Below are 27,737 nucleotides of genomic sequence, written 5' to 3'. Positions count from 1 at the left end.
TATATATATATATATATATATACGATTGTCCTGGCAGTCTTCACGACCATTCATCAGTTATGAAAAGGCTCAAAGACTGGTGCGTTTATTGTCTGCTTTCTGCAGATTGTGGCAGGACGTATGTGGGTGTTACGTCTGATGTTCATCGCAGGTAGGTTTGCGTTCCATTTTCTCAAATCAATCAGGCCAGCGCACCCACACGTCGTGCAGGCTCGCATGCAACACACACAAATACACATTTTTCGTAATGGGAGGTAGAGATTACCGATCCACTGATAAATGCTTGAAAATGTTCCTGGCTGCTTTCATACACTCCGATGCATCGATTTGAACTTATAGCTGCTTGAAGCAAAATTTTAACTTGGGCGGAACGTCAGTAGGTCGGAGGTGCTAGGTGACGGGGACGTGGGTTGGGTACATTACAAACATGTCTGTGACAATTTGGCTGTGTGCTTGGAAGGGGTCATTGTCATGTGTTGTTCAATCTCTTTATCTCTGCTTGAAAAGGAAGCAATTCAACAAGAGCTTGGAAAAGATTTGATTTTTATTCGGTTATTTTTCAAATACTTTAATTGATATGATGACTTGAGTAGGGATATTATAACTATGTTTAAGGTTTGTGTCACATGAAATGGATATTTGTCCTGACCAAGGTTAGTTCCATAACACTTACAAGCAGTTCTTGGACCAATTGTCGAATTTTATGTAAAAGGAGCAAGCCCCACGTTTGAGAGAGAGAGAGAGAGAGAGAGAGAGAGAGAGAGAGAGAGAGAGAGAGAGAGAGGTGATGGAAGGATTTGGCGGGAGTCGGGTAGGTGGTGGGTGGTGGACCCGGTCTTTCTCTCTACCTTGTCTTGCTGGGTTGAAGATGCTTGAGCAAAGTGGTTCCTGTTGCCTTTATCTAGGTTGAAGATGCTTAAGCAAGGAGGCTTTTCTTAAGATCTTTGGTTCGTTCAAGCTACTATACATGGTGTGGATGGAGAATACCATGAGTCTATACCCTATGCTTTTCTTTAAAGATAAATTTGGGCTTATCTTGGATTCATCTAGGCATATCTTTTGGTTGTATGCAGACTTCACATCGTGATGTTTTCGTTTGAGTTACAACCAGTTGATATTGTGTAAATTCTATTTTGTGCAGTGCCTATCCCCTATCAATAACCTTATTTTTGTGCTAATTTTTCTTGTTTAATGCTTCTTTAGTGCTAGGCTTCATTATGGTTGAGTCTGACCTCCATCTGCATAGTAATGACAAAAACTTAGTACATGTAGCTTTGAATTAATATATGCTCGTGTCTGTGTGATGTATGGGAGCATGCATTGTGACGTAGTTCTATTAATACATGTATCTTTGAATTAATATATGCTCGTGTTTGTGTGATGTATGGGAGCATGTATTGTGATGTAGTTCTATTGTTACAAGTGGATGATGTGGCATGACCCTAGGAACCTTGAAGGTTGGCCGACAACGTGAACATCTAGAAAAAAGGACCAAAATTTGAAATTGGATTTTTGTGAAAGGCGTTTTGATTGCAGCGGATTTTGTACAATATATTATGGGCCGTCACAAGTGAGATACATGGCATGGTCCTAGAAGGGGTTAGGCGAGTAAGTGGGCCACCAAGGACAACTAGGCCGCCCAACCTCAAAAACTGACGTGGCAACCTCCGTAAAATGCGTCGGAAATCGTGGATGATGACGTGGCATCTGTATGACCAATTGGGAAAGCTATTCGCAGGCAGCTTGCGGAGAACGTGTTTATAGCAGGTTCTGCTTTTGGGGGCGCCCAATTTTAGGGGCCCCTCTACCTAAAAATATGTGCTCAAGGATCTCTCTTTGGTAGATAAGCTTGGGAGCATTGCAGAGAAGAGACCCTCAGCCATTGTACTTTTGTGATCATCAATCAAGAAAGAAATACCGAAAGGGGCGCTAGTGCGGAACTTCGCCGCCTTGTGGACTCCTCTCTCTCTCTCTCTCTCTCTCTCTCTATCTCCATTCAGTTTTAGTTGTAGTTTCTGTTCGTGTGCTGCTATTGATTTATCGCTTGGGTGTCCAAGCATGTTACAGGTTACAATGTATCAGAGCTTAGACAATTCTTCTTGTACGAAGGATCCGATCTTTAATGTTTTCCGGAGGATGAAGAGCACTCCACCCCAGTGAAGAACCTAGGGAGATTCAAACGGAAAGCAAACCTCCTTCCGAGGAATTGAGAGAGGACAACGACAAGTTTTTGGCGGGAAATTTTGACAAAGCGGAGTACAAGCATCAACTTCAGGTTGATACTTGTGCAAAAGGAACGATCCAGTGCTCCAAGGATTTGAAGTATGTGAAGTATCGGAAGAATTATCCGCTCGATGAGGTTCACTCTTGATGGCAGAAGGCCATCCACTCACATAAGTCGGCCATGAAGATGAAAGCAAAGCCGGGTGTAGAAACTGTACTTGCGAGAAGAGTTTGATGAAGCTCTTGAGGAGAAGGTTAGTTAGATGATGAAAGCCAACAAGCACTTTCGGAAGGTTTTATCGGTTACTTGGGCGGAAATCCACTTTCGAGTTGGCTAGTGGATCTAAGAAGTGTGCTCGCTTTGAGGATCTTCTGATAGCTGTGACAACTCCTCTTCCTCTAGTTTTAGTGAGGACGAAAATGCCACGATGGTGACTATGTTACATTATTACATCTAGTTCTAGTTGTTGATCCGAGAAGTGACATGCCAAGGATATAGTTACCCGTAACGCGGAAAGGGAACGACGACGGGATCCCCCGCGGAACGGGAGAACGGTGAGGGGTCCGGAACGGGAACGGCGCAGAACGGGAGGCATAAAAACACCCAAATAATGCAATTTTAAGCTTTGTGTGATTGAATAATAGCAGTGTCAGAGTCCTTTGACTCTAATACTCACAAAAAACTTGATTTGAAGACCATTCAACCTTACTATGGCCAACGTGTGTCGTATAGACTTGAGAGCTTGAGGGGGGAGGGATGCGGAGAGAGAGAGAGAGAGAGAGAGAGAGAGAGAGAGAGAGAGAGAGAGAGAGAGAGAGAGAGAGAGAGAGAGAGAGAGAGAGAGAGAGAGAGCTTAAAAGTGGGAGACTCGACTCTCGAGAGAGCTTGAGAGAGAGGGGGAGAGGGAGAGCCTTGTTGACTCTAGAGTCTAGAGTCTAGACTAACAAGGCTAGAGCTTGAGAGTCAAGACTCGAGACTCGAAAGGGTAGAGCTTGAGCTTTGACCCTTGAAAGCTTGTGTGCACTGTGAAGGTAAGGGCTGGGGGGGAGGGCATTTAAGAAGGGGGAGCCTCACAAGATAAAGCTCAAAAATCTGAAAATCTGCCATTCCCAGCCGTTCCGGTACCAAAACCCCCTGCGGAACGTCTGGCCGTTTCGGCCCATGAAAACCCTTCGGAACGCCATTCCGGCGTTCCTAGCCCATGGGGGGGGGGCGTTCCTTGGTAACTCTGGCCAAGGAGGACCCCTACGCTTGGATGGTCACGACTTTGCTCTAGAGACATGCCTCTTCGCCAAAAAGCCACACTCCTTCGACGTTTGGTCACACCCCTTTAACCAATGGTTGCAGCTCTCCGTCCAAAGGACGTGTCTTTACGTCTTCACGATGAGACGTGTCTTTTCATTTGTGACTCTTCATCTCATATATAAGGAGCCTATTGTAGTGTGTTTTCAAGCAATCGATCAATCAAATATCAGTGTTCTCGTCTCTCGAGTCTCAGTTTAATCTTAAGTATGAAGTTTTTGTCTAAATTCTAGGATTAGCACCACTATTCCTCACAGTGGTATCAAAGCAAAATTGTTCATCGGACCCCGAATGAGGTTGCTGTATATGCAACCCCTTGCCTCCATTGTAGTACACACATAGTTATTCATTGTCAAGGTTGATTGGTTCAGGAGACACTCTCTCTCTCTCTCTCTCTCTCTCTCTCTCTCCCCCCCCCCCCCCTCCCCCCCCCCACTCCCCTTGGTCTCTACGCGTCTGCATCGTCTTTGACATGGTATTAGAGCTATGTCGTTGAAGAGTCCTTGGCGGAGGAAGAGCGGCCGTGAGAAGAAGAACCTCTTCATTGCCGGCGTCCTATCCCCCACCCTTCGCAGCGGCATCTCAAAACGTTGCTATTGTGGGCGCCGACTTCCCCCCTCCACTACTCCTGCCAGCATATCAAAGAGCAGCGCCTTGGCAAAGACTCCCCCTCTATTGGCAGCCTTCCATAATGTTGTTGCCGAGGATGGACCCCTACAACGCTACCGCCAATGAAACACCCCCCCCCCCCCCCCCCCCCCCAAAAAAAAAAAAAAAAAAAAAACACGCTGAGCATTTTAAAACGCTCTGTCGGTCTCTACTCTTGGCGACGGCACCGATCGTGCTAGTCCCCCCCCGTTCCCTTGTACCGAAAGGGATGCCATTCTTTGGGGCCAATGCATTTGAGCACGGAACTTCGGCGTACCATGTCTTAAAGTTCAGTGATTTTGCAGTTTTCGTTTGTGTGTTGCTATTGATTTCTCACTGCTTGGAGTGTCCAAGCCTTTAACAGTTAGGCCATTCAGTGGGCTATTGAGGACAACTAGACCACCCAACCCTAGAAACTGATGCCAAATGGCAAAGCTGATGTGGCAATCTCCTTAGAACACGCCGTAAAATGACGATGAGATGTGTCATCTGTACGGCTAGCTGGGACAGCTTTTGACGAGCGACTTTTAGAGCATCTGTTTTTAGCAGGTGCTGCTTTTGGGAACGCCTAGTTTTAGGGACCCCTTGACCTTTAAACATGTTGCCAGGGCTCTCTGTAACAGACTTGGACACTCCAAGTCAAGAATCAATCGCGACAGCACCAAATAACCACTTCAAAACAATTCACAGATCACAATAGATTTGCATTGGCCCGGCGGAGTTCCATGCCTAGAGATATTGGCCCCAAAGATTGGCGCCCCTTTCTGTATTTCTTTTTATATTATTCAGATCAAAGTACAAGAGAGTGGCTAGGGTTTCACTCTCAGACTCTGCGTCCAGATGCTCTGAGAAGTGAAGCCCTCTCCACATATTTAAAGGTACAAGGGATGCCCAAAAGCAGAGCCCCAAAAGCCTTTAGAATAAAAAGCATAAGAGCTCAAAAGCACTTCTCTCTCAAGTTCTCCTTTTTTTTGTTAAAAAAAGCATTCTATTCAAAAGTGAAATTCGCGTCGCTCATTTTAATTTTTAATTTTTTTTTCCAACCTCCGCAATTTCCGGAAATTAGGGTTTCTGGCAAAAATTAGGGTTTTTGCTGTCCGCCACGTCATCACTTTGTGACATACCCCCCTCTTGAAAGCATTGTAATCGACCGCGATTACGCCTGCAAAACCGACAAAAGCCATAAACTGTCTCAGTAGACACTGACTGTTAGTACCTACGTACTAGGAACACACATCTAGCACATGTACAAAATCGACAGTCACATCACACGACATCACAGGACATCACCAGACATCACAGGACATCACATGACATTCAACATTCATTCGGATCTTAGACCATGATTGATCGGCAATGTAGCTAGCAATCACATCTAAGTCCAATCGGAACCTCATTGATGTCCGATTGACTAACCCCTATTGCAACCATGTCTATTCGAGATCAATTAGACTAAAATGCTGCAGTCATTTCGGCTACCAATTCTTGCACTCACAAGAAGTCAAGAACAAATCAATATCATTATCAGGAATTCCATTTCATAAAGTCATCCAGCAGAATATTGTCAGCTCTCAGTATCCCTGAAGCTCAAAGAGACATCAGTGACTTTAGTATCAAAATCAAGGCATCTGTTGACAAAGGAGCGGAGTGACTCCCCTCTTGTGCATCCCACTGCACCAGATCTCTGGCCAAGCTGAATTCTGGGTTCCGTTTGGAGTAGACTATGCTAAACAAAAACATCGAGGTAAAGTTTTACAATCCGAGGAGTATCTGCTAGGTCCTCCTCCTCCATCCACTTCGCATCAAATGCAGGAAAGTTCTTGAACTTAACCAAGAACCGCCTTCGGACTTTACCTTTCTTCGTATCGTTATGTGCCAAATTTGTTCAGGAACAAGGATCTCCTCGTTTTCTTCCACTTCGGGTTGCTCATTAGGCTCCCCATCATCAGCCACATCACCCTTCACAGGTTTCAAGAGATTCACATGCAATGCATTGTGAATCCTCTAAGTATCGGGCAGTTTCAATCGGAAGGAGACATCATTTATCTTGTTAGTGATCTGGAAAGGTCCGTAGTATCGCATACTAAGCTTTGGAAAAAGCCTCTCCTTTCCCTTTTTCTTTCATAGGCGTGCCTTCTCAAAACGTAAGAGCACCCAATCATCCTCCTTCAATTTCAAGTCGCGACGATGGCGGTCCGCTGTCTTTTTTTGTCGTTCTTGAGACTCCTGCAAAGTCTCGCGAACCTTGGCAAAAGCCGTATCCAAATCTCGCGAATATTCATCCGCTTCCAATATCTAATCTTTCGTGCTCAGGAAGGATGGAACCTTCGCAGCACTTTCAACAATCTCACATGGCGTCTTCCCCGTCGAAGAGTGTATCGTGTTATTGTAGGCTAATTCCACCAAAGGTAAGTTCTTTTCCCATTGAGTCTTCTGATCCGAGATACAAGACTTCAATAAATCTAAAACCACTGAATTGGCAATCTCAGATTGCCCGTCAGTCTGCAAGTGGAACGATGACGAGAACTGCAACTGCGTGCCAATGTTCTCCCAAATTGCCTTCCAAAACACTCATAAATCTGGGGTCTCTATCGGAGACAATCGTCTCACACGTGCCATGTAATCGGAAAATCATCGTGATCATTCTGTGTAATCGGGAGATCAAAATGAAATCCATTTCAATACTTTCCCAGGGGCGGGTGGGTATGGATAAAGGGTGTAACAATCCCTGTGCCTTATGCCTGTCAAACTTGACCTTTTGGCATACTGCGCATAACTCTTCCACGTCCTTTTTGAGTCACGGCCAAAAGAAGTATCTCTCTGCCCCTTTCATGGTGGTAGCAATGCCGCTGTGACTCGTAAAAGGTAGACAGTGGCATTCAGTCATAACCTTTTCTCTCAACGGTTGTGTAACGCACAACATAGTCTTTTTCATCAAGTAGCCTTCCCGAAGGGAGTATCCAGCTACTCTCTCCCCATCCCGTATCCGTGTGAAAATATCTGCAAAATCTGTATCTGTGGCATACTGATCGACCATATCCTCGAAGCTCCTATGATGTATCGCGGAAATAGCCAGAACCAACGGTTTCCGAGTCAAAGCATCTGCCACCACATTCTTCTGTCCCTGCACATGGACAATCTGGAAGTGGAACTGTGACAAGATGTTCGCCAACCGCATCTGCTTTTCCGAAAGCTACTTGTGTGACAAGAAGTAGCGCAAACTCTGATGGTCTGTAAAGACAGTAAAATCCGCTCTGAGTAGGTAATGTCGCCACTGAGTAAGAGCATGGATAACCACCAAAAGCTCTTTCTCATAAATCTGTGCTGTCATCTCCGGCCTAGAGAACAAACGGCTCTCGTAAGCTATGACATGGCCTTCTTGCATCAAGACCGCACCCAGACTACGACCACAAGCATCACAATATACTTCAAATGACTTCTGCAAGTCCGGCAAAGTCAAATCTGGTCCTGTAGTCAATTTCTCTTTCAATGTCTGAAAGGCAGTCACCTCTGTGGGTCCCCACGAAAAGGTACTCCTTTTTGTGTCAAGATGGAAGCAACCTCTGCAAACTTTCATATGAACCACTTGTAGTACGAACAGAGTCCCAAGAAGCTTCTAACTTCATGGACATTCCTCAAATCGGGCCAATCACGAATAGTCTCTATCTTGGTTGGGTCCATTTGCACTCCTGCTGTTGTTGACACAATGTGTCCCAAAAAGTGTATCTCTGGTAGGAAAAATTCACTTTTCTTTGCATTAATCACTAACTTGTGATCTCGTAATGCGTGAAAGACTTGAAGCAGATGATCTCTGTGTTCTGCCTCATTCTTGGAGCAAACAATGATGTCGTCAAAGAAAGTGCTAACAAATAGCCTGAACTCTCGAAAAATCCTGTCCATCATCCGGTTAAATGTCACAGGAGCATTGGTTAAGAAAAAAGGCATCACCAAAAACTCAAAAAACCCAAAAGTCGTCCGAAAAGTTGTCTTGTAGACATCTCCTGGCGTTATCCTGATCTGATGATATCCACTCTTCAAGTCAATCCTGCTAAAGCACGAGGATCCCTGTAACCTGTCGAGTATATCATCGATCCTAGGAATCGGAAATCTGTTCTTGATGGTGATTTCGTTGAGAGTGCTATAATCGATGCACATTCCCCAAGATTCGTCTTTCTTCAAAACCAACAACATTGGAGAGCAATACGGTGAAGTACTAGGCTGGACAAGACCCTTTTCCAAGAGGTCTTTCACTGGGTTCATAATCTTTTCATTCTATACTCGGCTCACACGGTAAGGTGGCCGATTCGGTGGCGTGCTTCAAGGTATCATATCAATGGTTTGATCTTCAGGCCCTCTGAAAAGCAATCGGCATGAGTGTAGAGAAAAATCTTGGCGTTCTTTCGATCAGGTCAAAACATATTCAACGTTTATCCATCGTTCAGTTCTCTCCCAAAAGAATGAGTAAGAAACTGAAGTTCATCAAGTACAATCTCTAAGCCCTTCATTATCAAAGTCGCTTTCTCGGCCCGGTAGTCAACCACGGCATAGTTCTTGTGGTACCAAGGGATCCTGAGTAGAACGTCACTCTCGTGCCCTGAACACCCCTGCCATTGCAAACGAAGTTTGCCAATGCTCGGTGTAATGGCAACATCCCATCCGGGTGCCAGTCGAACTACCTCCGCCTGTGGCGTCAGTCTGTCGGGCGTAATTCCAAATCGAGCCGCCAATTCCAAGTGAAAAGAAGTTGGCCTTGGCTCCTTCAAAAGAGCTTGCTGATCCTTCACTTTGCCCCAAAAGCGGCAAAGTTTGTACTTTCATTCATTAGATTCGGTGTAGGTCCCATGCCATGTGGTACCAGTTCTGCTTTTCTATCTGCCTTTTCTGCCACATTCCTCAGCTGCTCTCGAACTCTCAGGCCTGACGTCGTCTTTATCATTCTGTTCTTTCTGTGCCTTTTTAGGGCACTTCACGGAGATATGTCCATGTTCCCCGCATCCAAAGCACTTCCCCTCTCTGATGAAGCGAGCTCTCTCCTCAGGAGTAAGCTTGGGTCGTGCATCCTTTTTCTCTGGGTCGCTCTTTTTCTTTCTACTTTCATTCCCAGAAGTCTGTTCAGCTCGTTGTGTCATGGCCTCATCTGTGGGGTAGGTCAGACTGCCAGAGTGAATGGCAAAGCCCCGCTTCGCATGACTCATCAACTCCTGAATAGGAGCTGACTTCTGTTCCAAGCAGTGATCTCGGATCTCTGTAGGTAGACCCAAGGTAAACCGCTCAATCTGTTCTCTGAACGAGATCTTCTTGAATGAAGAGGCGGGTAGAAAAGAGCTCCAGAATCTTTCACAATAAGCATCGATTGTATCTTTCTTGGTCATCCGAAGATGGTTCCAAGCAGCTCGTATAGCTCGTTCATATTCTTGCGTCAATCAAGAAGAAATAAAAAGCTTCTTAAATTTCAACCATTTAACTGGTGCAGTCTTGTATAAAAGAAGCGTGGACCACCAAGTGCGAGCATTCCCCTTAAAATAAGAGGCAGCTCTCCGAATCTTAAGAGTGCTCTAAATAGCGTCCTCCCGCGAAAGCGATGTCAAACTGCTGTGTAAAAGACAAAGCCTTCGAAGCATCGGAGTATCCCGAAAAAGTATCAAACTTAAGTGCTTGGCCACCTTCCTTAAACTCTCGGACTTTCTTGCTTTTATCTTCGAGAAAGTCATACTGGTTGGCTTTGTAAAGATTCTTCTTGTTCGCATAAAAGTTCCCGTTGTTAGAGTCTGAACTGTCCGTAGATGAGTCCTCTGTAGAAGTGTCACTCACTGGGCGAGACTTAGACTTCCTTGCCTTTTTCTTGCCCTTTCCGAAGCGTTGTTTCTTGCTTTGCTTTTTTGCTTTTCCTGTCTTCTTCGCTCGAGTTTGAAGAGCTAGAAGAACTGTCAGAAGAAGAAGAACTTGGTAGGCCTTCAAACTTGACGCGCTTCTTCAGTTTCTTTGCCTTGTCGAATGGCGATCGACGACCCAAATATCCCGGGAAGTCAGTGCCTTTCTTCTGCTTTTTGCCGTGCTTTTTGTCTTTCTTTTGCACGTTGAAAAGTTGAGCAATCCATGCATCAACCACGTTCTCCAGTTCCTTCTCCGTATATTTCTTGGAGGCAGAAGGTTTCTTGAGAGCGGGTTTCGGGAGTGGTGTTGTGGTTCTCTGCCACTCCATCTGTACCTCTTCCAAAGAGGTCTGGTTCATATATTTTGCCACCTTCGGATCCTTGGCAAAATTGAGCATCATCTTTGTTGCATCGTCAATCAATTGACGACGCTCCATCTCTTGCTGCTCCGCCTGAGTAGGCCTAGGCGGGCCATACTCCGTTCCGGAATCTTCGTTGTGATCCTTGCCCGCATCTTCAGATGCAGAGGGAGTTGACTGATCATTGCCTGAAGCCATAGGTGCCGCGGAAAAAAAAATTCGGGGATCGGATTTCCCGTAGAAGAGAAATCGGCCGTGCTCTGATACCACTGTAACAGACTTGGACACTCCAAGTCAAGAATCAATCACGACAGCACCAAATAACCACTTTAAACAATTCACAGATCACAATAGATTTGCATTGGCCCGGCGGAGTTCCGTACCTAGAGATATTGGCCCCAAAGATTGGCGCCCCTTTCGGTATTTCTTTTTATATTAATCAGATCAAAGTACAAGAGAGTGGCTAGGGTTTCACTCTCAGACTCTGCGTCCAGATGCTCTGAGAAGTGAAGCCCTCTCCACATATTTAAAGGTACAAGGGATGCCCAAAAGTAGAGCCCCAAAAGCTTTTAAAATAAAAAGCATAAGAGCTCAAAAGCTCTTATCTCTCAAGTTCTTCTTTTTTTTGTTAAAAAAAATCATTCTCTTCAAAAGCGAAATTCGCGTCGCTCATTTTAATTTTTAATTTTTTTTCTTCCAGCCTCCGCGATTTCCGGAAATTAGGGTTTGCAAGAATTTTAGGGTTTCTGTTGTCCGCCGCCACGTCATCACTTTGTGACACTCTCTCTTTGGTAGATAAGCTTGGGAGCATTGCAAAGAAGAGACCCTCAGTTGTACTTTTGTGGTCATCAATCAAGAAAGAAATATAAAAAAGGGCGCCGATCTTTGGGGCTAGTGCATTTGGAAGGGGAACTCTGCCGCTTCTCTCTCTCTCTCTCTCTCTCTCTCTCTCTCTCTCTCTCTCTCTCTCTCTTCAAGTTCAGTTGTGACCATTGTCGTTTGCGTCGCTATTGATTTCTCGCGTGGGTGTCCAAGCCTGTTACACGGGCATCTGACATGGCTCTCAGGCGTCCAATTTTTAGAAGTTTCTTTTGGGATGTAGTGCTAGTTTTTTGTATCTGATGCTTTTCGACTTAGGGCCTTTATAGGAGAGCCTAGTGGACCACTCCTACAACTCAACTTGGTAGCAAATAGTAGGCTTCCCTCCTCCGGAAATTGTACTCTACGAAGATCTATAGAAAAAGAAATATCTAAAGAGGGTTTGGGGCGATACTTTTGGGAGTGGAACTCCGCCACTCTGTGTGTATAGAGTGATCTCTCTTTTAGTTTAGCTATACTTTAAGTGCTAAAGTTTGTTCCAATTGTCCTTTTATTTTGCACGTGGTGCCCAAAGTGGTGTAGGGCTTCAGTTGTTTGCTTTTCCGACAAGGAAACCAGTACTTAAAGAACAAACAGTTGGCATTGATGGATTTTGATGAGTATGTGCAGTTTCTCGTAAATGAATTGCATGACATACTTTTGAGGCATCCTTGGCACAATTTGCACATGTAGCCGATAGGCACTACGTACCAACCGAAAAGGATGGAACTAGAATACACTTTAGCAGTTCAACACAACTGAAATAGAGAGAGAATCTACACAGTAGACATGGAGTTCCACTCCTGGATGCTCTAGCCCCAAATCCCTAGCGCCCCTTTCGGTATATCTCTTATATTGATGCAATCAAGGTACAACTTCCGAGGAGAGATGCTCTGCAATCTGCATCTGCTAGATCGCTAGAGATTTTACTCAAGGTGCATATTTAAAGGCCCAAGCCCTTACAAACATCAAATATAAAAACTGGCGTTGAAAAGCATCTTTCCCTTGTGTCAGATTGCAATGTTAGCATCCCGTGAAACATGGTGCGAAATTTGGAAATCACGTAGAGATGCCACATCATCGCTTGCTAGGCTTCTAAAACAACTCGGCCCTTTTAGCGGATGCCTTATCATCACTTTTGTGACACACCCTTCCTTAAAGGAAGAATAATTGCTTGTGATTACACATGCAAAATTTAATCCCATTCTGTAGCAGACACTGCCTTCATGCATACATGCCAATGACCATCATTAACAGACCACATTCTCTAGCATGCGTTGCACCATATAGTTCCACAATCAAACTTCTATCTAGTCATCTTATCCTCGATAGAACTCTTGATATTCTGACGTAGTGACATTAGCCATCACACCTAGATCACACTAATCTCTCAGAGGGGTCTCGATGCACTAAGACCACATACCCAGTCTCTCTCATCCAAATTGGAACTATTGATGCACCGGACTCACATGCTTCACAAAATGCTATGCATTTGACACAGATCCACTATTATAGACTTGGACACTCCAAGCAAGGAATCAATAGCAACACACGAACAGAAACTGCAAATAATTGAATAGAACTTCAATGGAGATAGAGAGAGAAGAGGATAGTCAACACGGAATGGCGAAGCTTCGTCCCGAGATGCACTGGCCCCAAAGACTGGCGCCGCTTTCAGTATTTCTTTATTATTACTTCGCCATGGTACAACTCTTGAGGTCCTCTTCTCCAAGACTCTGCGTCCAGATGCCCTCCGAAGTGAGGCCCTTTGGGTACTTATAAACTTATAATAAGGAATTCCCAAAAGCACTTTCACCCAAAAGCTTTGACCAAGAGCCTTGCACAAAAATTGCCAAATCTGCAGCTAGTGCAAAACGTGGAAACCCATACCGTTGCCACGTGTCACAGTCAGCGCAGATCATGTAAATTTCGGTCAGCCCTTGTGCTTTGTGTTTTTAGGGTTTTAGGCCCCTCAGCCGGTGCTCCTCAAGTTGGTAGGGTTCAGTTTATAAAAAACTCTAACCCCCTTTTGTTTTAGGCCCCTCGGCTGAAATTGGCCTATAGCATCGCTAAAGGGTAGTAAACTTTGGCTTTCACCCGATCTATATTCTGTTTAACTTTACCTGTACTTTATGACACAAAATAACTTCACAAATAAACTTGTAACTTGAATTCACCACTTGGAGAGGAAACCAACGGAAATTTGCTGGGTTCTTTTGTTTGCATGTTGGGACTCGGCCTTTCTTCATCTCTACAGACTAATGTTGGAGGGGTGTCGTCTGTGTTAGATTCTCCACGAGATCCATGTGCGCGGCAGAAAGGATCTAATATTGAGCAGAAGAAGAATCATTCTGAGCTTTGATACCACTGTTATGGCCTTGGACACTCCAAGCGAGAAATCAATAGCAACACACGAACAGAAACTGCAAATAATTGAACGAAACTTCAATAGAGATAGAGAGAGAAGAGGAGAGTCGACACGGAACGGTGTTCTGTCCCTAGATGCACTGGCCCCAAAGATTGGGACCCCTTTTGGCATTTCTTTATTATTACTTCGCCAAGGTGTAACTCCTGAGGGTCCTCTTCTCCGAGACTCGTGTCCAGATGCCCTCCGATGTGAGGCGAGTGGGCACTTATAAACTTACAATGGATGCCGAAAATCAGAGCCTTAAAAGCAATTGATCCAAAAGCACTTTCGCCCAAAAGCATTGACCAAAAGACTTGCGCAAAAACTGCCAAATCTGTATAGCCAATGCAAAACGCGGAAATCCGTACCGCTGCCACGTTCAAAGTGATGGTTTTGTAGCGGATATGAATGGTAGCATTGTTTTTATGATGCCAAGGCATTCCCAAAAGTGCATCACAGTGACCCGATTTCATGATGTTAAAGTCGGCCTTGCCATGGTATCCTTGAATGGTGACGGGAAGGGCACCAATAAGCGGGGCAATTGTATTGGTATCTCTTGTAGCCAGTTCTGCCTCAATGCCTCCAGCAAATTGGTCGTACTCAAAGTCTATGTTCTTGAGAAATTCTGGGTGGATGGAATTTTTAGTAGCTTCGGTATCAAAGAAGATAAGTGCTTTGTGGCCACGAATCTTTTCATGAGCTCGGCATAATTTTTTAAAAGCATCAGGTGTAGTAATTACATAAATGTTTGGAACAAGTTTGTCACGTGATACATCCAACCCTATGTGTTCGTGGACAAGCCACAGCATGACCAGGGTTCAGTTCAGTCAAGTCGGTCTAGAATAGGAAGTGATCTGGCACTTTTGTGAGTCTGTTCGCAGACCGTGCATGTCCAGACACTTAGATTAGATGCATATCCTCTGGTTGCACACAACATGATCATCAGATTTCAGTCAGAACCCATCAGGAGCATTTTTACAGTGCATGGACCTATTTTCCCTATTTTTGACATTTTTCACTTATTATTTTTAAGTGACTTTTGTTGGGAACTTTGTAGGGCAATTTTGCTAATAAAATATGTAAGGAAACCAAAGCTAGCACTTTCTGGCAGAAGAGACAGCAGGAGCATTGCTCAACAGGCACCTTCTCAATCAAGACTACCCCCAAGAGCCTGGCGTTTTCTTCTCACAGCAAAGCCAGCGTTTTTCACCTCAGATCCAGCCAGCGTTTTCTTCAAGAGCATAACTAGCCAGCGTTTTGCACTTGCAGCAACACCGGTAGCAACAGAACAGCAAAATGCCCAGCGTTTTTGCAACAAGAACCCAGATCAGCCCTTAGCGTTTTTGGATCAGCTTGGACCTCAGCGTTTTTGCAGTTCCGTCGCGACAAGGCAACAAGAAGACCAGCGTTTTCAGTTTTCAGCAGTTAGCACCCGCAGTAGAAGTCCCGAACTTCGTAGATCTCACCTTCCTGTATAGCAGATCCTCGCCGCACGGTCAGATCCCGTGAGGTTTGCAGATTCAGCCCGGAAAACGCAGATTTCAGCATCTGTGTTTTCAGCGCGTTGTCATTGCATCGTCGTCATCGACATAGAGTCAGAATTTAGCAGATAAAGATTTGCAAATTTCAGCCATTAGCGTTTTCAGATTTCAGCCGGTCTCGTCGTCGTCCTCATCGTCGTTGACATCGTCGGCAAGTCCAAGCATTGTAGAGATTTGTGCAATCAATATTAGACCGCTCTCGCCATAGTGAGTGGGGCCTTCGGAGGAGGGTTTGACAACATTCTTGTGTCGTATTCTTCTTGCTCTATCTCTCAGTCTCATGCATCTTCATTCACAGTGTTCACTACTTTGTTTGTGTCTATTGCACTCTCTCACTAAAGGAACGGAAGCCTCTCCCTTCCGTAAGTAAAAGGAAACCTTGAGCATTGTTCGGAGCACTCATCTTGAGCAAAGTTCAACATTCACTTCCGCTGCACCTTACATTGGTATCAGAGCTTTGACAGTGTTCTGTATCACTCAAGGAAAGAACCACAAGAACCACATAAATTTTTTTTTTTTGTTTGTTGAGGTCGCACGTAACCGAAGTCCTCTTGGGCGTGTCGATTCCTAATCGTGTTTTTGAAGAGTGGCAGGAAACCCAAGAAAGAAGGGCTTGTCCAGCCTTCCCTTGTGCCTCTTTTCACTCATTGAGAGCGGATCGTTCACTTAGCAGCCGGCCAAATGACGTGAGGTGAGAAAAAGCAACCTTGGTGTGAGCGCAAGGCCGCCAAGGGGTGCGCCCGCGCAAAAGAGAAGAACTCGGGTGAAGAGAAGATCCTTCTCTAACACAGATTGCAAGCGAAACAAAAACCTCAAGAACTCAAGAACCCCAAGACCCAAGACCCCCAAGAATCCAAGTTCCTTGTGAACTTAAGAACCCAAGACCACAAGAACCCACGACTTCAGTGGATGGTCATCACTCGAAGCGGAATGGATACTTCGCTTGGAGGTGATGAGCATGAGAGAGGTGAAGAAGAATTTTCCCCACCAAGAGGTTTTTCTGACCCTTCCCCTTCTCCATCTATCCCAAGGATTGCACTAACACCTATGGAGGAGTTGAAGCAGTTGTTTATGGAAAGGAAGTTAGAACGCGAAGCAAGAAAAGCAAAAAGAATGGTCGACTTTGAGCGTGAGCGCGAGCAAGCACGCTTGGAGGCCGCAGAAAGAAAAGCAAAAATAGAGCGTGAACACGAAGAAAGAATGGCAGCCATAGAGCATGAGCACGAGCAAGCACGCTTGGAAGCCAAAGCACGAGAAGCAAAGTTGGATCGCGAGAACAAAGAAAGACAAGCAGCATTTGATCGCGAGAACAAAGAAAGACAAGCAGCATTTGATCGCGAGAACAAAGCAAGACAAGCAATGAACGACCAACACATGAAAGAGATGTTGCGACTCTTTTCTCAAGTGCAGGCACATTAGCAAGAGCTTCGGAAAAAGGAGACTCTCTTAGTCTCTTCTTCTCCAAAGCAAGACACACAGGATTTGCATGATAATGATTTGCATGATAAGGTTAAGCATGATGACAAGCATGATGATTTGCATGATCAAGATGTGATTTCTCACGAGCATGATGATTTGTATAACCATGATGTGATTGTTCACTGGGTTAGTTGATATTGTTTGTAGTGAAGCTAACCTTATTGCATATTCGACCAATCACGAAGAACCGATCTTGGCTCTCGAGTCGAGGTCCACAGAACCCCCACAGGAAGATTCGATAGATCCCGAAGAACCGATCTTGGCTCTCGAGCCTAGGTCCAACGAACCCTCTCAGGAAGTATTATGTGTTTGAGTGATTAGTCAACACGCATTGTTCGAGTGTTTCATTCGTGATTGTTTCTTGTATTTTAGTCAGTGTCTTTATGTGATCCCTTTTCATAGGCATGCCATATTGTACGTTGAGCACGATTCACTCATGAGCACGGATGTATGTGGATTTCTCATGAAAAGCTGAAAAGTATGCATTCAAGGAAGTCACATTCCACGTCTCTTCCTTGGCTTGACACATTTTCCGAAAGAGCACAAGAAAGATTGCGCATCAAGCATAGGCATTTCTGTTGTGTTTTGCCACAGTTGATTGATTTAGATCAGAAAGACAAGAGTCGATCTCATTGTTTGCGTGTGTGTGGTGAACGGTTTGGCAGTCCGTCTATTTGCTCATCTACATTACATGCACAGTCTTTGAGGAGGACGAGATTTTCTCCACTCACTTTACATGGAATGGGTATGTTCATGTTTTTGTGTTGGCAGTGGTTTCAGAAATTTTCAGCCTCATAGATTCTTGAAGAAGAAAGAAGCATGACTCTAGACGAAGTTGAAGCATTGAAGGAGCCACAAAAGACTGTGTCGCTTTCTGCGCGGCCCAAAGAAGCAAGCGTTGCAGACCTTTATGAAGTTCAAGTATCGCACGACCCACACATCCGAGCGGGCCGGCGAAGAGTCCTTTCCAAGATTCCAGAAGTTGTTGGCGATCTCCCTCGACGCCATACAGTTCGGTACCAGTACCTCACTTTGAAAAGGAGGGGATGTCACGTGACACATCCAACCCTATGTGTCCGTGGACAAGGTACATCATGACCATGGTTCAGTTCAGTCAAGTTAGTTTAGAATAGGAAGTGATCTGGCACTTTTGTGAGTCTGTTCGTAGACTGTGCATGTCCAGACACTTAGATTAGATGCATATCCTCTAGTTGCACACAACATGATCATCAAATTTCAGTCAGAACCCATCAGGAGCATTTTTAAAGTGCATGGACCTATTTTTCCTATTTTTGATATTTTTCACTTATTATTTTTAAGTGACTTTTGTTGGGAATTAGGTAGGGCAATTTTGCTAATGAAATATATAAGGAAACCAGAGCTAGCACTTTTTGGCAGAAGAGGCAGCAGGAGCATTGCTCAACAGGCACCTTCTCAAGTAAGACTACCCCCAAGAGCCTGGCGTTTTCTTCCCACAACAAAGCCAGTGTTTTTCACCTAAGATCCAGCCAGTGTTTTCTTCAAGAGCATAACCAGCTAGCATTTTGCACTTGCAGCAACACCAGAACAGCAAAATGCCCAGCGTTTTTGCAACAAGAACCCAGATCAGCCCTTAACGTTTTTGGATCATCCTGGACCTCAGCATTTTTGCAGTTCCGTCACGACAAGGCAACAAGAAGACCAGCGTTTTCAGTTTTCAGCAGTTAGCACCCGCAATAGAAGTCCTGAACGTCGCAGATCTCACCTTCCCGCAGCAAATCCTCGCTGCACGGTCAGATCCTGCGAGGCTTGCAGATTCAGCCCGGAAAACGCAGATTTTAGCATCTGCGTTTTCAGCGCATCCTCGTTGCATCGTCGTCATCGCCGTTTTCATCGACATAGAGTCAGAATTTAGCAGATAAAGATTTGCAAATTTCAGCCATTAGCGTTTTCAGATTTCAGCCGGTCTCGTCGTCATCCTCATCATTGTTGACATTGTTGGCAAGTCCAAGCATTGTAGAGATTTGTGCAATCAAATAGTAGACCGCTCTCACCATAGAGAGTGGGGCCTTCGGAGGAGTGTTTGACAACATTCTGGTGTCGTATTCTTCTCTCTCTATCTCTCAGTCTCATGCACCTTTATTCACAGTGTTCACCACTTTTTTTTGTGTCCATTGCACTCTCTCACTAAAGGAACGGAAGGCTCTCCCTTCCGTAAGTAAAAGGAAACCTTGAGCACAGTTTGGAGCACTCATCTTGAGCAAAGTTAAACATTCATTTACGCTGCACCTTACAAAGTCCCATTGTGGTTTTGACCTTCTTGGCAAGAGGCTGCTCAAGAGGTTTATTTCCTTTGTGGGGACAAACATAGGAAGTATGTCCTGTCTGGAAACATTCGAAGCACTTGCCTTCTTGTCGAAGAGTGTCTTGTTGGTAAGCAATTAGACGAGGTTGTGCAGGTGGATTTGAAGTGTCACGGAATCCCGAGAATTTGAACGTTGTGGTGAGAGATTTTCTGTAGGTGCTAATTGGTTGTAAGTTCAAGTCTTCCCTTCATTAGTTTATAACCAACCACAACACTGTCCATAAGCTCTTGTATCGTAAAGACTTGCTTGGACATACAATATTTTCTAAGAGGTGATGGTAGTCCCTTAGTGTAGTGCTCACACTCACACTCGTCCTCCAAGGTTAACATTTTGAAGAAAGGGACAAGGAGGTATCTTTCCAAAACTTTTGATTGTAATCGTCCATGGTTTTAGCGGCAAGGATTTTCAAGTTACCCCATTTTGCCTAGAGTTGGACTTCAAATAAGGAGGTTAGGTAACTTAGGGCAAAAATATTCTTGAAAGCTTGCCAAGCCCTTGGAGCGTGAGGCTTTGTGGCTAAAGAACTCCACCACTACATAGCATTGTCTTTGAGGAAAGCAGCCGCTCTAGAAATTTAGCCGCTCTAGAAATTTTGAACTCTTTTATGTAGTTTCCGAGTGAATAGGTATTGTCAAACTGTTGAAGGAACGTCAATTCTTTCTTTCGATAAATGTGAAAAAGTGAAATTTCGAAGGCGGATTAGGCATACAGGCTCCAATTTTGAAACACATGAGGTGGTGGGGGAGGTGGTGCGAAAGGACATGACACAAGTGATGCAAAATCAGGTGTTGCAACCATCCGTCGGGAAATCCCCCCAAGAGGACTAGAAGCATTTGTGAATTGTCGAGAAGAAGCTCTTGCATTGTTTGGTGCTGGAGAATGGAAACCCTAAGGCATAAGTTGTGGTAGCATGTAATTCAAGAACTATTGGAAGCTTTGTAGAATAGGTAAGTTTTGTCGAGGATGCTTCGAGAGGATGTCGTGAAGTTCATTGAGGAGGAACTGCAAGTACTCGTTAGAATCAAGAAATGTCTGCCTTTCATTCTGCTTCTCTTTCTGCTTTTCTTTTTGCGTGTCTGCGATCCATTTGTGCCATTCTTTTTGCATTTCTTGCTTCGCGTTCAAACTCCTTTCCATAAACATCTTCTCCAACTCCTCCATAGGAGTTAGTGCAATCCTTGACGTAGATGGGGAAGGGGGAGGGTCGGAAAAACCTCCTTGTGGGGAAAATTCTTCGTCGCCTTTCTCATGCTCATCATCTCCAAGCGAAGTAGCCATTCCGCTTCGAGTGATGACCATCCACTGAAGTCTTGGGTTCTTGTGGGTTCTTGTGGTCTTGGGTCTTAAGTTCACGAGGAACTTGGGTTCTTGTGGGTCTTGGGTTCTTGGGTTCTTGGGGGTCTTGAGTTCTTGAGATTCTTGAGGGTCTTGAGGTTCTTGTTTTGCTTGCAATCTGTGTTCGAGAAGGATCTTCTCTTCACCGAGTTCTGCTCTTTTCCGCGGGCGCACCCCTTGGCGGCCTTGCGCTCACACCAAGGTTGCTTTTTCCCACCTCACGTCGATTGGCCAGCCGCTAAGTGCACGGTCCGCTCTCAATGAGTGAAAAGAGGCACAAGGGGAGGCTGGACAAGCCCTTCTTTCTTGGGATTCTTGTCACTCTTCAAAAACACGATTAGGAATTGACACGCCCAAGCGAACTTGGGTTCGTGCGACCGCAACAAGAAAAAAAAATTCTTGTGGTTCTTTCCTTGAGTGATACAGAACACTGTCAAAGCTCTGATACCAATGTTAGGTGCAGCGGAAATGAATGTTGAACTTTGCTCAAGATGAGTGTCCCGAACTGTGCTCAAGGGTTCCTTTTACTTACGGAAGGGAGAGCCTTCCGTTCCTTTAGTGAGAGAGTGCAATGGACACAAACAAAGTGAATGGACATTGTGAATGGAAGTGCATGAGACTGAGAGATAGAGAAGAGAATACGACACCAGAGACGTTGTAAAACCCTCCTCCAAAGGCCCCACTCTCTATGGCGAGAGCGGTCTACTTATGATTGCACAAATCTCTACAATGCTTGGACTTGCCAACAATGAGGACGACGACGAGACGGGCTGAAATCTGAAAACGCTAAGGTCTGAAATCTGCAAATTTGGTATCTGCTGAATTTTGACTCTATGTCAGTGATGATGTCGATGGTGACGATGCGACGAGGACGCGCTGAAAACGCAGATGCTGAAATCTGCATTTTCCGGGTTGAAACTGTAAACCTTGCGGAAACTGACCGTGCGGCGAGGAACTATTGTGGGAAGGTGAGATCTGCGAGGTTCGGGACTTGATCTGAGATGTCTAAGGGCTGAAAACTGAAAACGCTGAGGTTTCTGGAAGTTCCGTCGCGGAGAATCTGCAAAACGCTAGGGTGTGGAGCAGATGCAAAAACGCTAGGGCTGAAAATTTGCAAATCTGTCACCGGTTGTTCTGTAAATGCAAAACGCTAGGCTGATCTGATGTTCTGCTGTCGCTGGAATCTGCAAGTGCAAATCGTTGGTTGATCTGGTCCAAAAACGCTAGGCTGTTGTTGTGGAGCAAAAACGCTAGGGCTTGGGGTTCTGTTGAGAAGTTGCATGTTGAGCGAGTGCTCCTGCTGCCTCTTCTGCCAATTAGTGCTAGCTTAGGTTTGCTTATATACAAACTTACTCAATTTGCCCTACCTACTTTCCAACAAAAGTCACTTAAAAATAATAAGTGAAAAATGCCAAAAATAGGAAAAATAGGTTAAATGCACTGGAAAATTCCCCTGAAGGATTCTGATGGGAATGCTTATGATCATGCTGTGTGCAACCAGAGGATATGCATCTACACTAAGTGACTGGGCATGCACGGTCTGCGAACAGACTCACAAAAGTGCTAGAACACTTGCTAATCTAGACTGACGGGACTGACTGAACCCTTGTCGTGCTGTAGCTTGTCCACGGACACATAGGGTTGGATGTGTCACGTGACATATCCATCTCTCTCTCCTCTCTCTCGCATGTGCCATTGCCTGTTTCCTCTCAAGATTGTTTCGTACGTATGTATGGACCTGAATTGAATTGTACAGATAGAATCCGTATGTCACGAGGACATGGCAATTGCTAATTACTGTCACGAGGACGTGGCAATCGCTAATTTCTGTCACGAGGACGTGGCAACTGCGAACCTTAGTTGTTGGTTTCTTTCCAATGATTTTCATTTAATTTTTGGGACCCTCTTTTTGAAGTTGCAAATGGTCAGACATTGTGTGGCCAATGTGAAATGGCCGATGGTCGAGAGTTTCACCCGTAGACGGGAAGGCCTTGTCGCCACGAGTTGGTCGGGCCGACCGGCATTGGAATCCGAGCAGTAAAAGGGTGTCTAGGTTTAGTTTAAAGTCATTTATGCCCCCTCGCTACACTTATAAGTTGGTGGGTACCAAGAAAATAAACTCAAAGAGGCATCTTGGCAGCACCAGAGCTTGTAGAGGGTCAAACACTGCCACATCAGCTGGAAATTGGCGCATAATTCAGCTGGGGGCTGCCTCTCTCTCCCTCACTGTGACTTACAGGTGTGTGTGAGTAGTTGGTGCAGGTGTTGAAGCTTTAATGGAAAGCTTGCCTTCTCCCTTGTCGGCCGTCACAAGGACGTGACAACTGCTAATTACTGTCACGAGGACGTGGCAACTGCTAACTTTAGTTGTTGGTTTCTTTCCGATGATTTTTATTTAATTTTTTGGGACCCTCTTTTTGAACTTGCAAATGACCGGACATTGTATGGCTGGTGTGAAACGGTCGACGGCAGAGAGGTTCACCCGCAGACGGAAGGCCTTGTCGCCACAAGATAGTCGGGCCAGTCGGCATTGGAATCCGAGCAGTAAAAGGGTGTCTAGGCTCAGCTCAAAGCCCCGTTGTTATACTTATAAGTCGGTGGGTACTAGGAAATTAACTCAAAAGAGGCGTAAGGGACACATGGCGGTTGTAGATGCACTTGCCAAGTCTGCAAGAAGAAGGGGCGCCCATTTCAAGAGAGGGGGCTGATTTTTGCCCATGAAGTGCTTTACAGTGTGTGGGTGGGTAGTGGGTGCAGGTGATCACAACTTTAATGGAAAGCTTGCCTTCTCCCTTGTCTCATGCAACGCGATGACTTGCTCTTGCGTATCTCTCCCCCCCCTTTGGCACATATGGTAATGCCCCACTAGATGGGCTACTCAGTTGACCATGTACAGTTCTGAGGGTTTATGCGTGTTTGCCAAGGCAAGAGCCTTATGAACAGGAACCTGATTAGCTAATTGCTAACCCCCACATGTACGCACAGTTCCATCGCAAAGGATTGTGAAATTGGAGAGTTTTCTCGCGTGAAAACTCGTTCGATTCAAAGGGGAACTGTCCCATTGTGTGCGGAAGCATCTGAGACACACGTAGATGTGTTCGCTCCGCTCGAAACGGTCCAAAACAGAGAATTACAGCCTGCTGTGTTTTTCTGCAGGTTTAGGCTTTCACACCTAAACTGCAGGGAATTGCCAAGGGAGCCTCGGAAAGGCCTTGGGATGCATGTACAGGGTTGGAGGCACCTAACAATGGCAAAACAGAAAATTACAGCACGCTGAAATTGACCTGCAGCTCACCGTAAAGCTTCCAGAATGTGGGGAAAAGCGTCCTAGGTGTGTACTTTTGACCTACAAGGATTTTGCGTTGTTATGCTGGTAAAATTGGGTCAAAAACTTGCGATTACAGCCATGGACACGTCCCGACAGCTTGGTGGGAGTTAGGTGAACATGATCGGATAGTTTCCTTGCATTAAGAATAAAGAAATACCGAAAGGGGCGCCAGTCTTTGGGGCCAACAGGTGTCGGCATCTGCTTGGTAGCTCTCTAGCTTCCAAGCCGTGTGTGTTTGAATGTCAATTCCCGTTACAGGTTTTTAATTGCAAAGTTTCTCTGTGTCCTAAAGTCTAAAGTAAAGTTTCCGGTGAAAGACAAAGTCTACCGCCCTACGGGCCGGTTTCACCGTATGTACGGTATTTTAAAATTTTTCTTTTCCAAGCCCGTATATCCGTATGGGGTTGCTCAAGTGGGGGGATGGTTGGTTTGAAGCCGACATAACCAAAGAGTCATTACAATTGCTGATGTGCATTGAGTCTTTCATTGCTGGTTTGCTTCTGGAGTCTTTTGTTGCTTCTAAGGTCTTGACACCTTTCCTTCTGCTGCACACTTTGACATGTTATCAGAGCATCTGGCCTTGCCATTGCCATTGTTAAGAGGAGCTAGTTGGTTGATCTTTGTCATGGGAAACGGTGTCCTTAGCATTACCACTTTTGGATTAGCCCTGCGTTTTTGCGTTTGGAGCTTCAATCTTGCATCTACTGGCTAGCGCTACCCCTCGACATGCCTAGCGCACCTGCTCGCTGCCCCAATTGCCTCTCCTTGTGATCTACATTTTTCAAATATGAGGTTGGAGCTGCGTTGTTTTTTCAGCCTGAGCATCAGCCCCTTGCATTTTTGTACCTGGCACCTCTCCCACCTTCTGCCCCTTGTTTGCCTGCCTCCCTCATGCCCAAGTGACCGGTTTTGCTCCCTGTTTTGGAGCTGCTTGCAGATATGGTCACCTTCTTTCCCTTTCTGCATCCTATTCATCGGCTTTGTTGTGAAGATTTGCGTCTTTGAGTTTTTCCCTACACTTTGCCATTTTTTGCAGGTTTGATTGCCTAAAAGCAACCCTCCTCTGTTCCATTGTTTAACCCGCATCTGCTTTGGAGTTTTTGGTTTTTTTTAAAATCTGGACAACAGATTTCAGTCCTCTGTAGGAGTTTTCGACAGTAGCGAGTTCCTTTCTGCCCTCTGTAGGTGTTTTCAGGTGCGAACAGCAGCGAGTTACTGGCAGATTCTTCCTTAGTTGATTGTGTACTTATCTCAGCACTGGCTTTGTCACAAAGTGATGATGTGGCATGACAATGCTGGGCCAGAAGAGAGGAGCCAAAGTCAAGCTCCAGACCAGATCGAAGGACCCAAGTCCGAGCCCAGGGATGCGTGAAACATGGCGGGAATCCCAACGTGATTTGTGGCGTGAATCATGAGGTTGCTGACATGGCCGTCTGTACAGTGCTGACGTGATGCTGATAAGGCAAAGCTCTGTGGTCTCCACCAGCTTCTACACACTTGGCAAAGACGCTCAACATGTGTCCTAACTCTATTCGCCTCTCACACACTGACCACTGGCAAGAGGACCTCACCCTCGGGGCCTCGCTAGTCACAAAGCTTCTCTGTCCAGCTTGCATGGGTGTGAGGAACAAATCAATAATTAATGACCACGTACCTATGGCTGTGTCTGTATGAGCCAAGCACCACCTTGTGTGCCTTCTCAGGACTTACCGCATCTCCAGCCACACTGTATCATTAAAGAGGGCTGTACTTCAATCCTGGCTCGAACTCCTTGCTTACAGAGAAAAGCCTGAACCTAACTATTCCAGTCAAATACAGCTCACGCACCTCTTCACTGTCTGAGGGATTTAAGAATTTTCTCTTTCATCTTTTGTGTGTTGTTTATGATGTTGAAGAGGTGTGATGTCTTCAAAGTTGCTTTTGTTAAAACTTTTACTCAAGTGTCCTCTCGTTGATTTGCCCATCTGATTTGTGTTCAGTCAAATGTAAGTATTTATTGTCGTGTTTTTATCTTTGCTTTTTGAAATATTCGTGCAGGTTATCCTCTTCTTTGAGTCTCTCGATTTTGTGTTTTGTGCAAGTCTTTTAGTTTGAATGCTCAGACTATACTGACCTTATGAAGGTGTATTCAGCCTATGGTCTAGGGGTGGAACCTATGTGACCCCCAAACTGGGATGGCCTGTTTTACTGTAATTCAGTGCTGGTCATTTTAGGGTAGATCGGTATTAACAGTCAAATGATTGTTGCTCTCAAAACTTAGGTGCTGGCCTTAAGAGCCTTATGGCACCCAGTGCTGCTGCTCTTATGTGGCAAACCATTCAATGTCCGTATCTAATGCTGCTTACAACAGCATCAGCAGAAGTCATCCGCTGCTTAGTGTCGAATTGGCAGCAATTTCCAACCTGGCTACTGTTAACATCAGTTCTGTTACGTGCCTTGTGCTGAATTAGTTCTTGCAACCTTCAATGAAGTATTGGCTGCTGCTGTTGTGCGTGCTGCGGATCTGATATTCGAAAGGAGATATGTACTCATTGGCCTTTACACCCCACAATGCATATGTATACATGTGGGCGCTTTTGTGGTTTGGTATTGCTATACATACATATGTGTATGGAGACGTAAGGTCTGTGGATTACGTAGTAAGTCAAGCCTGTTCTATACACACCTGCACAAGCACTTTTCCAGTAGGCTACATAGTACAAGCACTTTTCCACTAGGCTACATAGTACAACCCTATTTACCTGGATGTTTCTTGTATGTTCTTCTTCCAGAATCAGGCAGCACAATGGGGAACTCACTGGTGGTGCAAAAGCAGCAAGGGCAGGAAGGCCATGGAAAGTTGTATGTACTGTTCATGGTTTCACCACCTTCAGTCAAGGTAATGAATGCTAAAGCAAACAGTTTTGATGGTGTCAAAGTTAGGCAATTATGCAGATGTTTATGTTTTAGCTGCCAGCCTGCCGATTTGAGTGGAGTTGGAAGGATGTATCCAAGAGAACCTCTCACAAAGCTGAACGGATGTGCACAATAGACACATCAATGGTAGAGGCTTCTCCTGTGGTTGGAAAAAGACGAGCAGCGTTGGAGCGAGTCAAAAGTTCTAAAGACTGGCCATGCTTGGACATCAAGTGGCACTTTACCCATAAAGATGTATAGACACCTGGGAATGTTGCACCAAAAGAAAAGCAAGCATGATGGGATCCTATCATTTAGCTTTGCAGAGTGGCATGAACCGCAAGGGAGGGCATTCTACAAGTCCATTGGAGGAAATGCACTTTCTAGCTAATAAGATCTGGCCACTTAACAGATGGTGGACATTAGTGGAGCCTATCCTCTCCTTCTTGGCAAACCTTGGCTGAGGCAAGCTTTAGTGTTCAGAGATGTAGCATCCTACAAGAGAGGTTCAAAATTCTCTGGCAACCTTCCATGTGAAAACACACAAAAATCTGCAAGGCAGCTTGGTTTTGTAACCTACATTAACAATTTCTAAACTTCCTTTGCAATCAAAGTAATTTAGCACATTCAAGAAAAAAAGGAATTTGTTAACATGCTTGAAACACATCTTCAACTAGCAAAAGTCATTGTCTAATAAAAGGAACATTGGTTCTTAAGTTTGATTGTACCGGGTTGGTGCAAAGTGAAGAACATGGATGTATAGCTTCTTTTTTTTTTTTTTTTTGGCTTGTTCAAAGTCTTTTCATTTCGAAGGATGTCCACTCGTTGAGTGGACGCATGTTGCCTCCCCTTAGTCATTCAACAGGGAAGGTCCATTTCCAAATCGCAAAACAAGGAAGAGTTAGGTATGACTGTGTTTTGTTGAGAGTTATGATGAAATATTTCTAGGTTGAGACAATCATTGTGATAATGAAAGGAATGGATGTCTCTTACAGCCCTTACGATGGTATTCAATGGATCTTGCTATGATTTAGTGGTTCAAGAAGTAACAAAGGAAAAGGTGAGAGGGATTCTATACCATTATTTCGATTATGTCTCCATCTCATTCTGATGAGAAGTCTCAAGTATCGAGGTTGGATTGCT

At 45.0% G+C, this 27,737-nt stretch overlaps 1 protein-coding gene across 2 annotated transcripts; it reads left to right on the top strand.

Annotated features, from left to right (window-relative positions):
- Positions 1 to 27,245, top strand: LOC147448210 (Excinuclease ABC, C subunit, N-terminal). 2 transcript variants are annotated; one of them, XM_086524091.1, is made up of 3 exons: positions 1 to 151; positions 26,471 to 26,577; positions 26,656 to 27,245. In XM_086524091.1, exons 1-3 carry the CDS (start codon positions 60 to 62, stop codon positions 26,853 to 26,855), a joined length of 399 nt encoding a protein of 132 aa, XP_086380217.1. In that variant the 5' UTR covers positions 1 to 59; the 3' UTR covers positions 26,856 to 27,245. The 2 variants fall into 2 exon arrangements, with proteins under 2 accessions (XP_086380217.1, XP_086380216.1); XM_086524090.1 differs by having other exon boundaries at positions 106 to 254.
- The last annotated feature ends 492 nt before the right edge of the window (positions 27,246 to 27,737 follow it).

This window comes from Adiantum capillus-veneris, chromosome 11 (genome assembly GCF_014529385.1).
Source record: "Adiantum capillus-veneris isolate H3 chromosome 11, ASM1452938v2, whole genome shotgun sequence".
In the NCBI taxonomy this organism is placed as follows: domain Eukaryota; kingdom Viridiplantae; phylum Streptophyta; class Polypodiopsida; order Polypodiales; family Pteridaceae; genus Adiantum; species Adiantum capillus-veneris.
The sequence above is the reverse complement of the archived record's forward strand: the minus strand, read 5'-3'. Positions and strand labels throughout refer to the sequence as shown.

Excerpts from the sequence above, each read along its gene's own strand:
- LOC147448210 (XM_086524090.1), top strand. The coding sequence starts at position 121 with ATGTGGGTGTTACGTCTGATGTTCATCGCAGGTAGGTTTGCGTTCCAT. Across the intron at positions 255-26,470 it reads CACATTTTTCGTAATGGGAG|AATCAGGCAGCACAATGGGG; the intron begins GTAGAGATTACC and ends TTCTTCTTCCAG. Across the intron at positions 26,578-26,655 it reads TTTCACCACCTTCAGTCAAG|CCTGCCGATTTGAGTGGAGT; the intron begins GTAATGAATGCT and ends TTTAGCTGCCAG.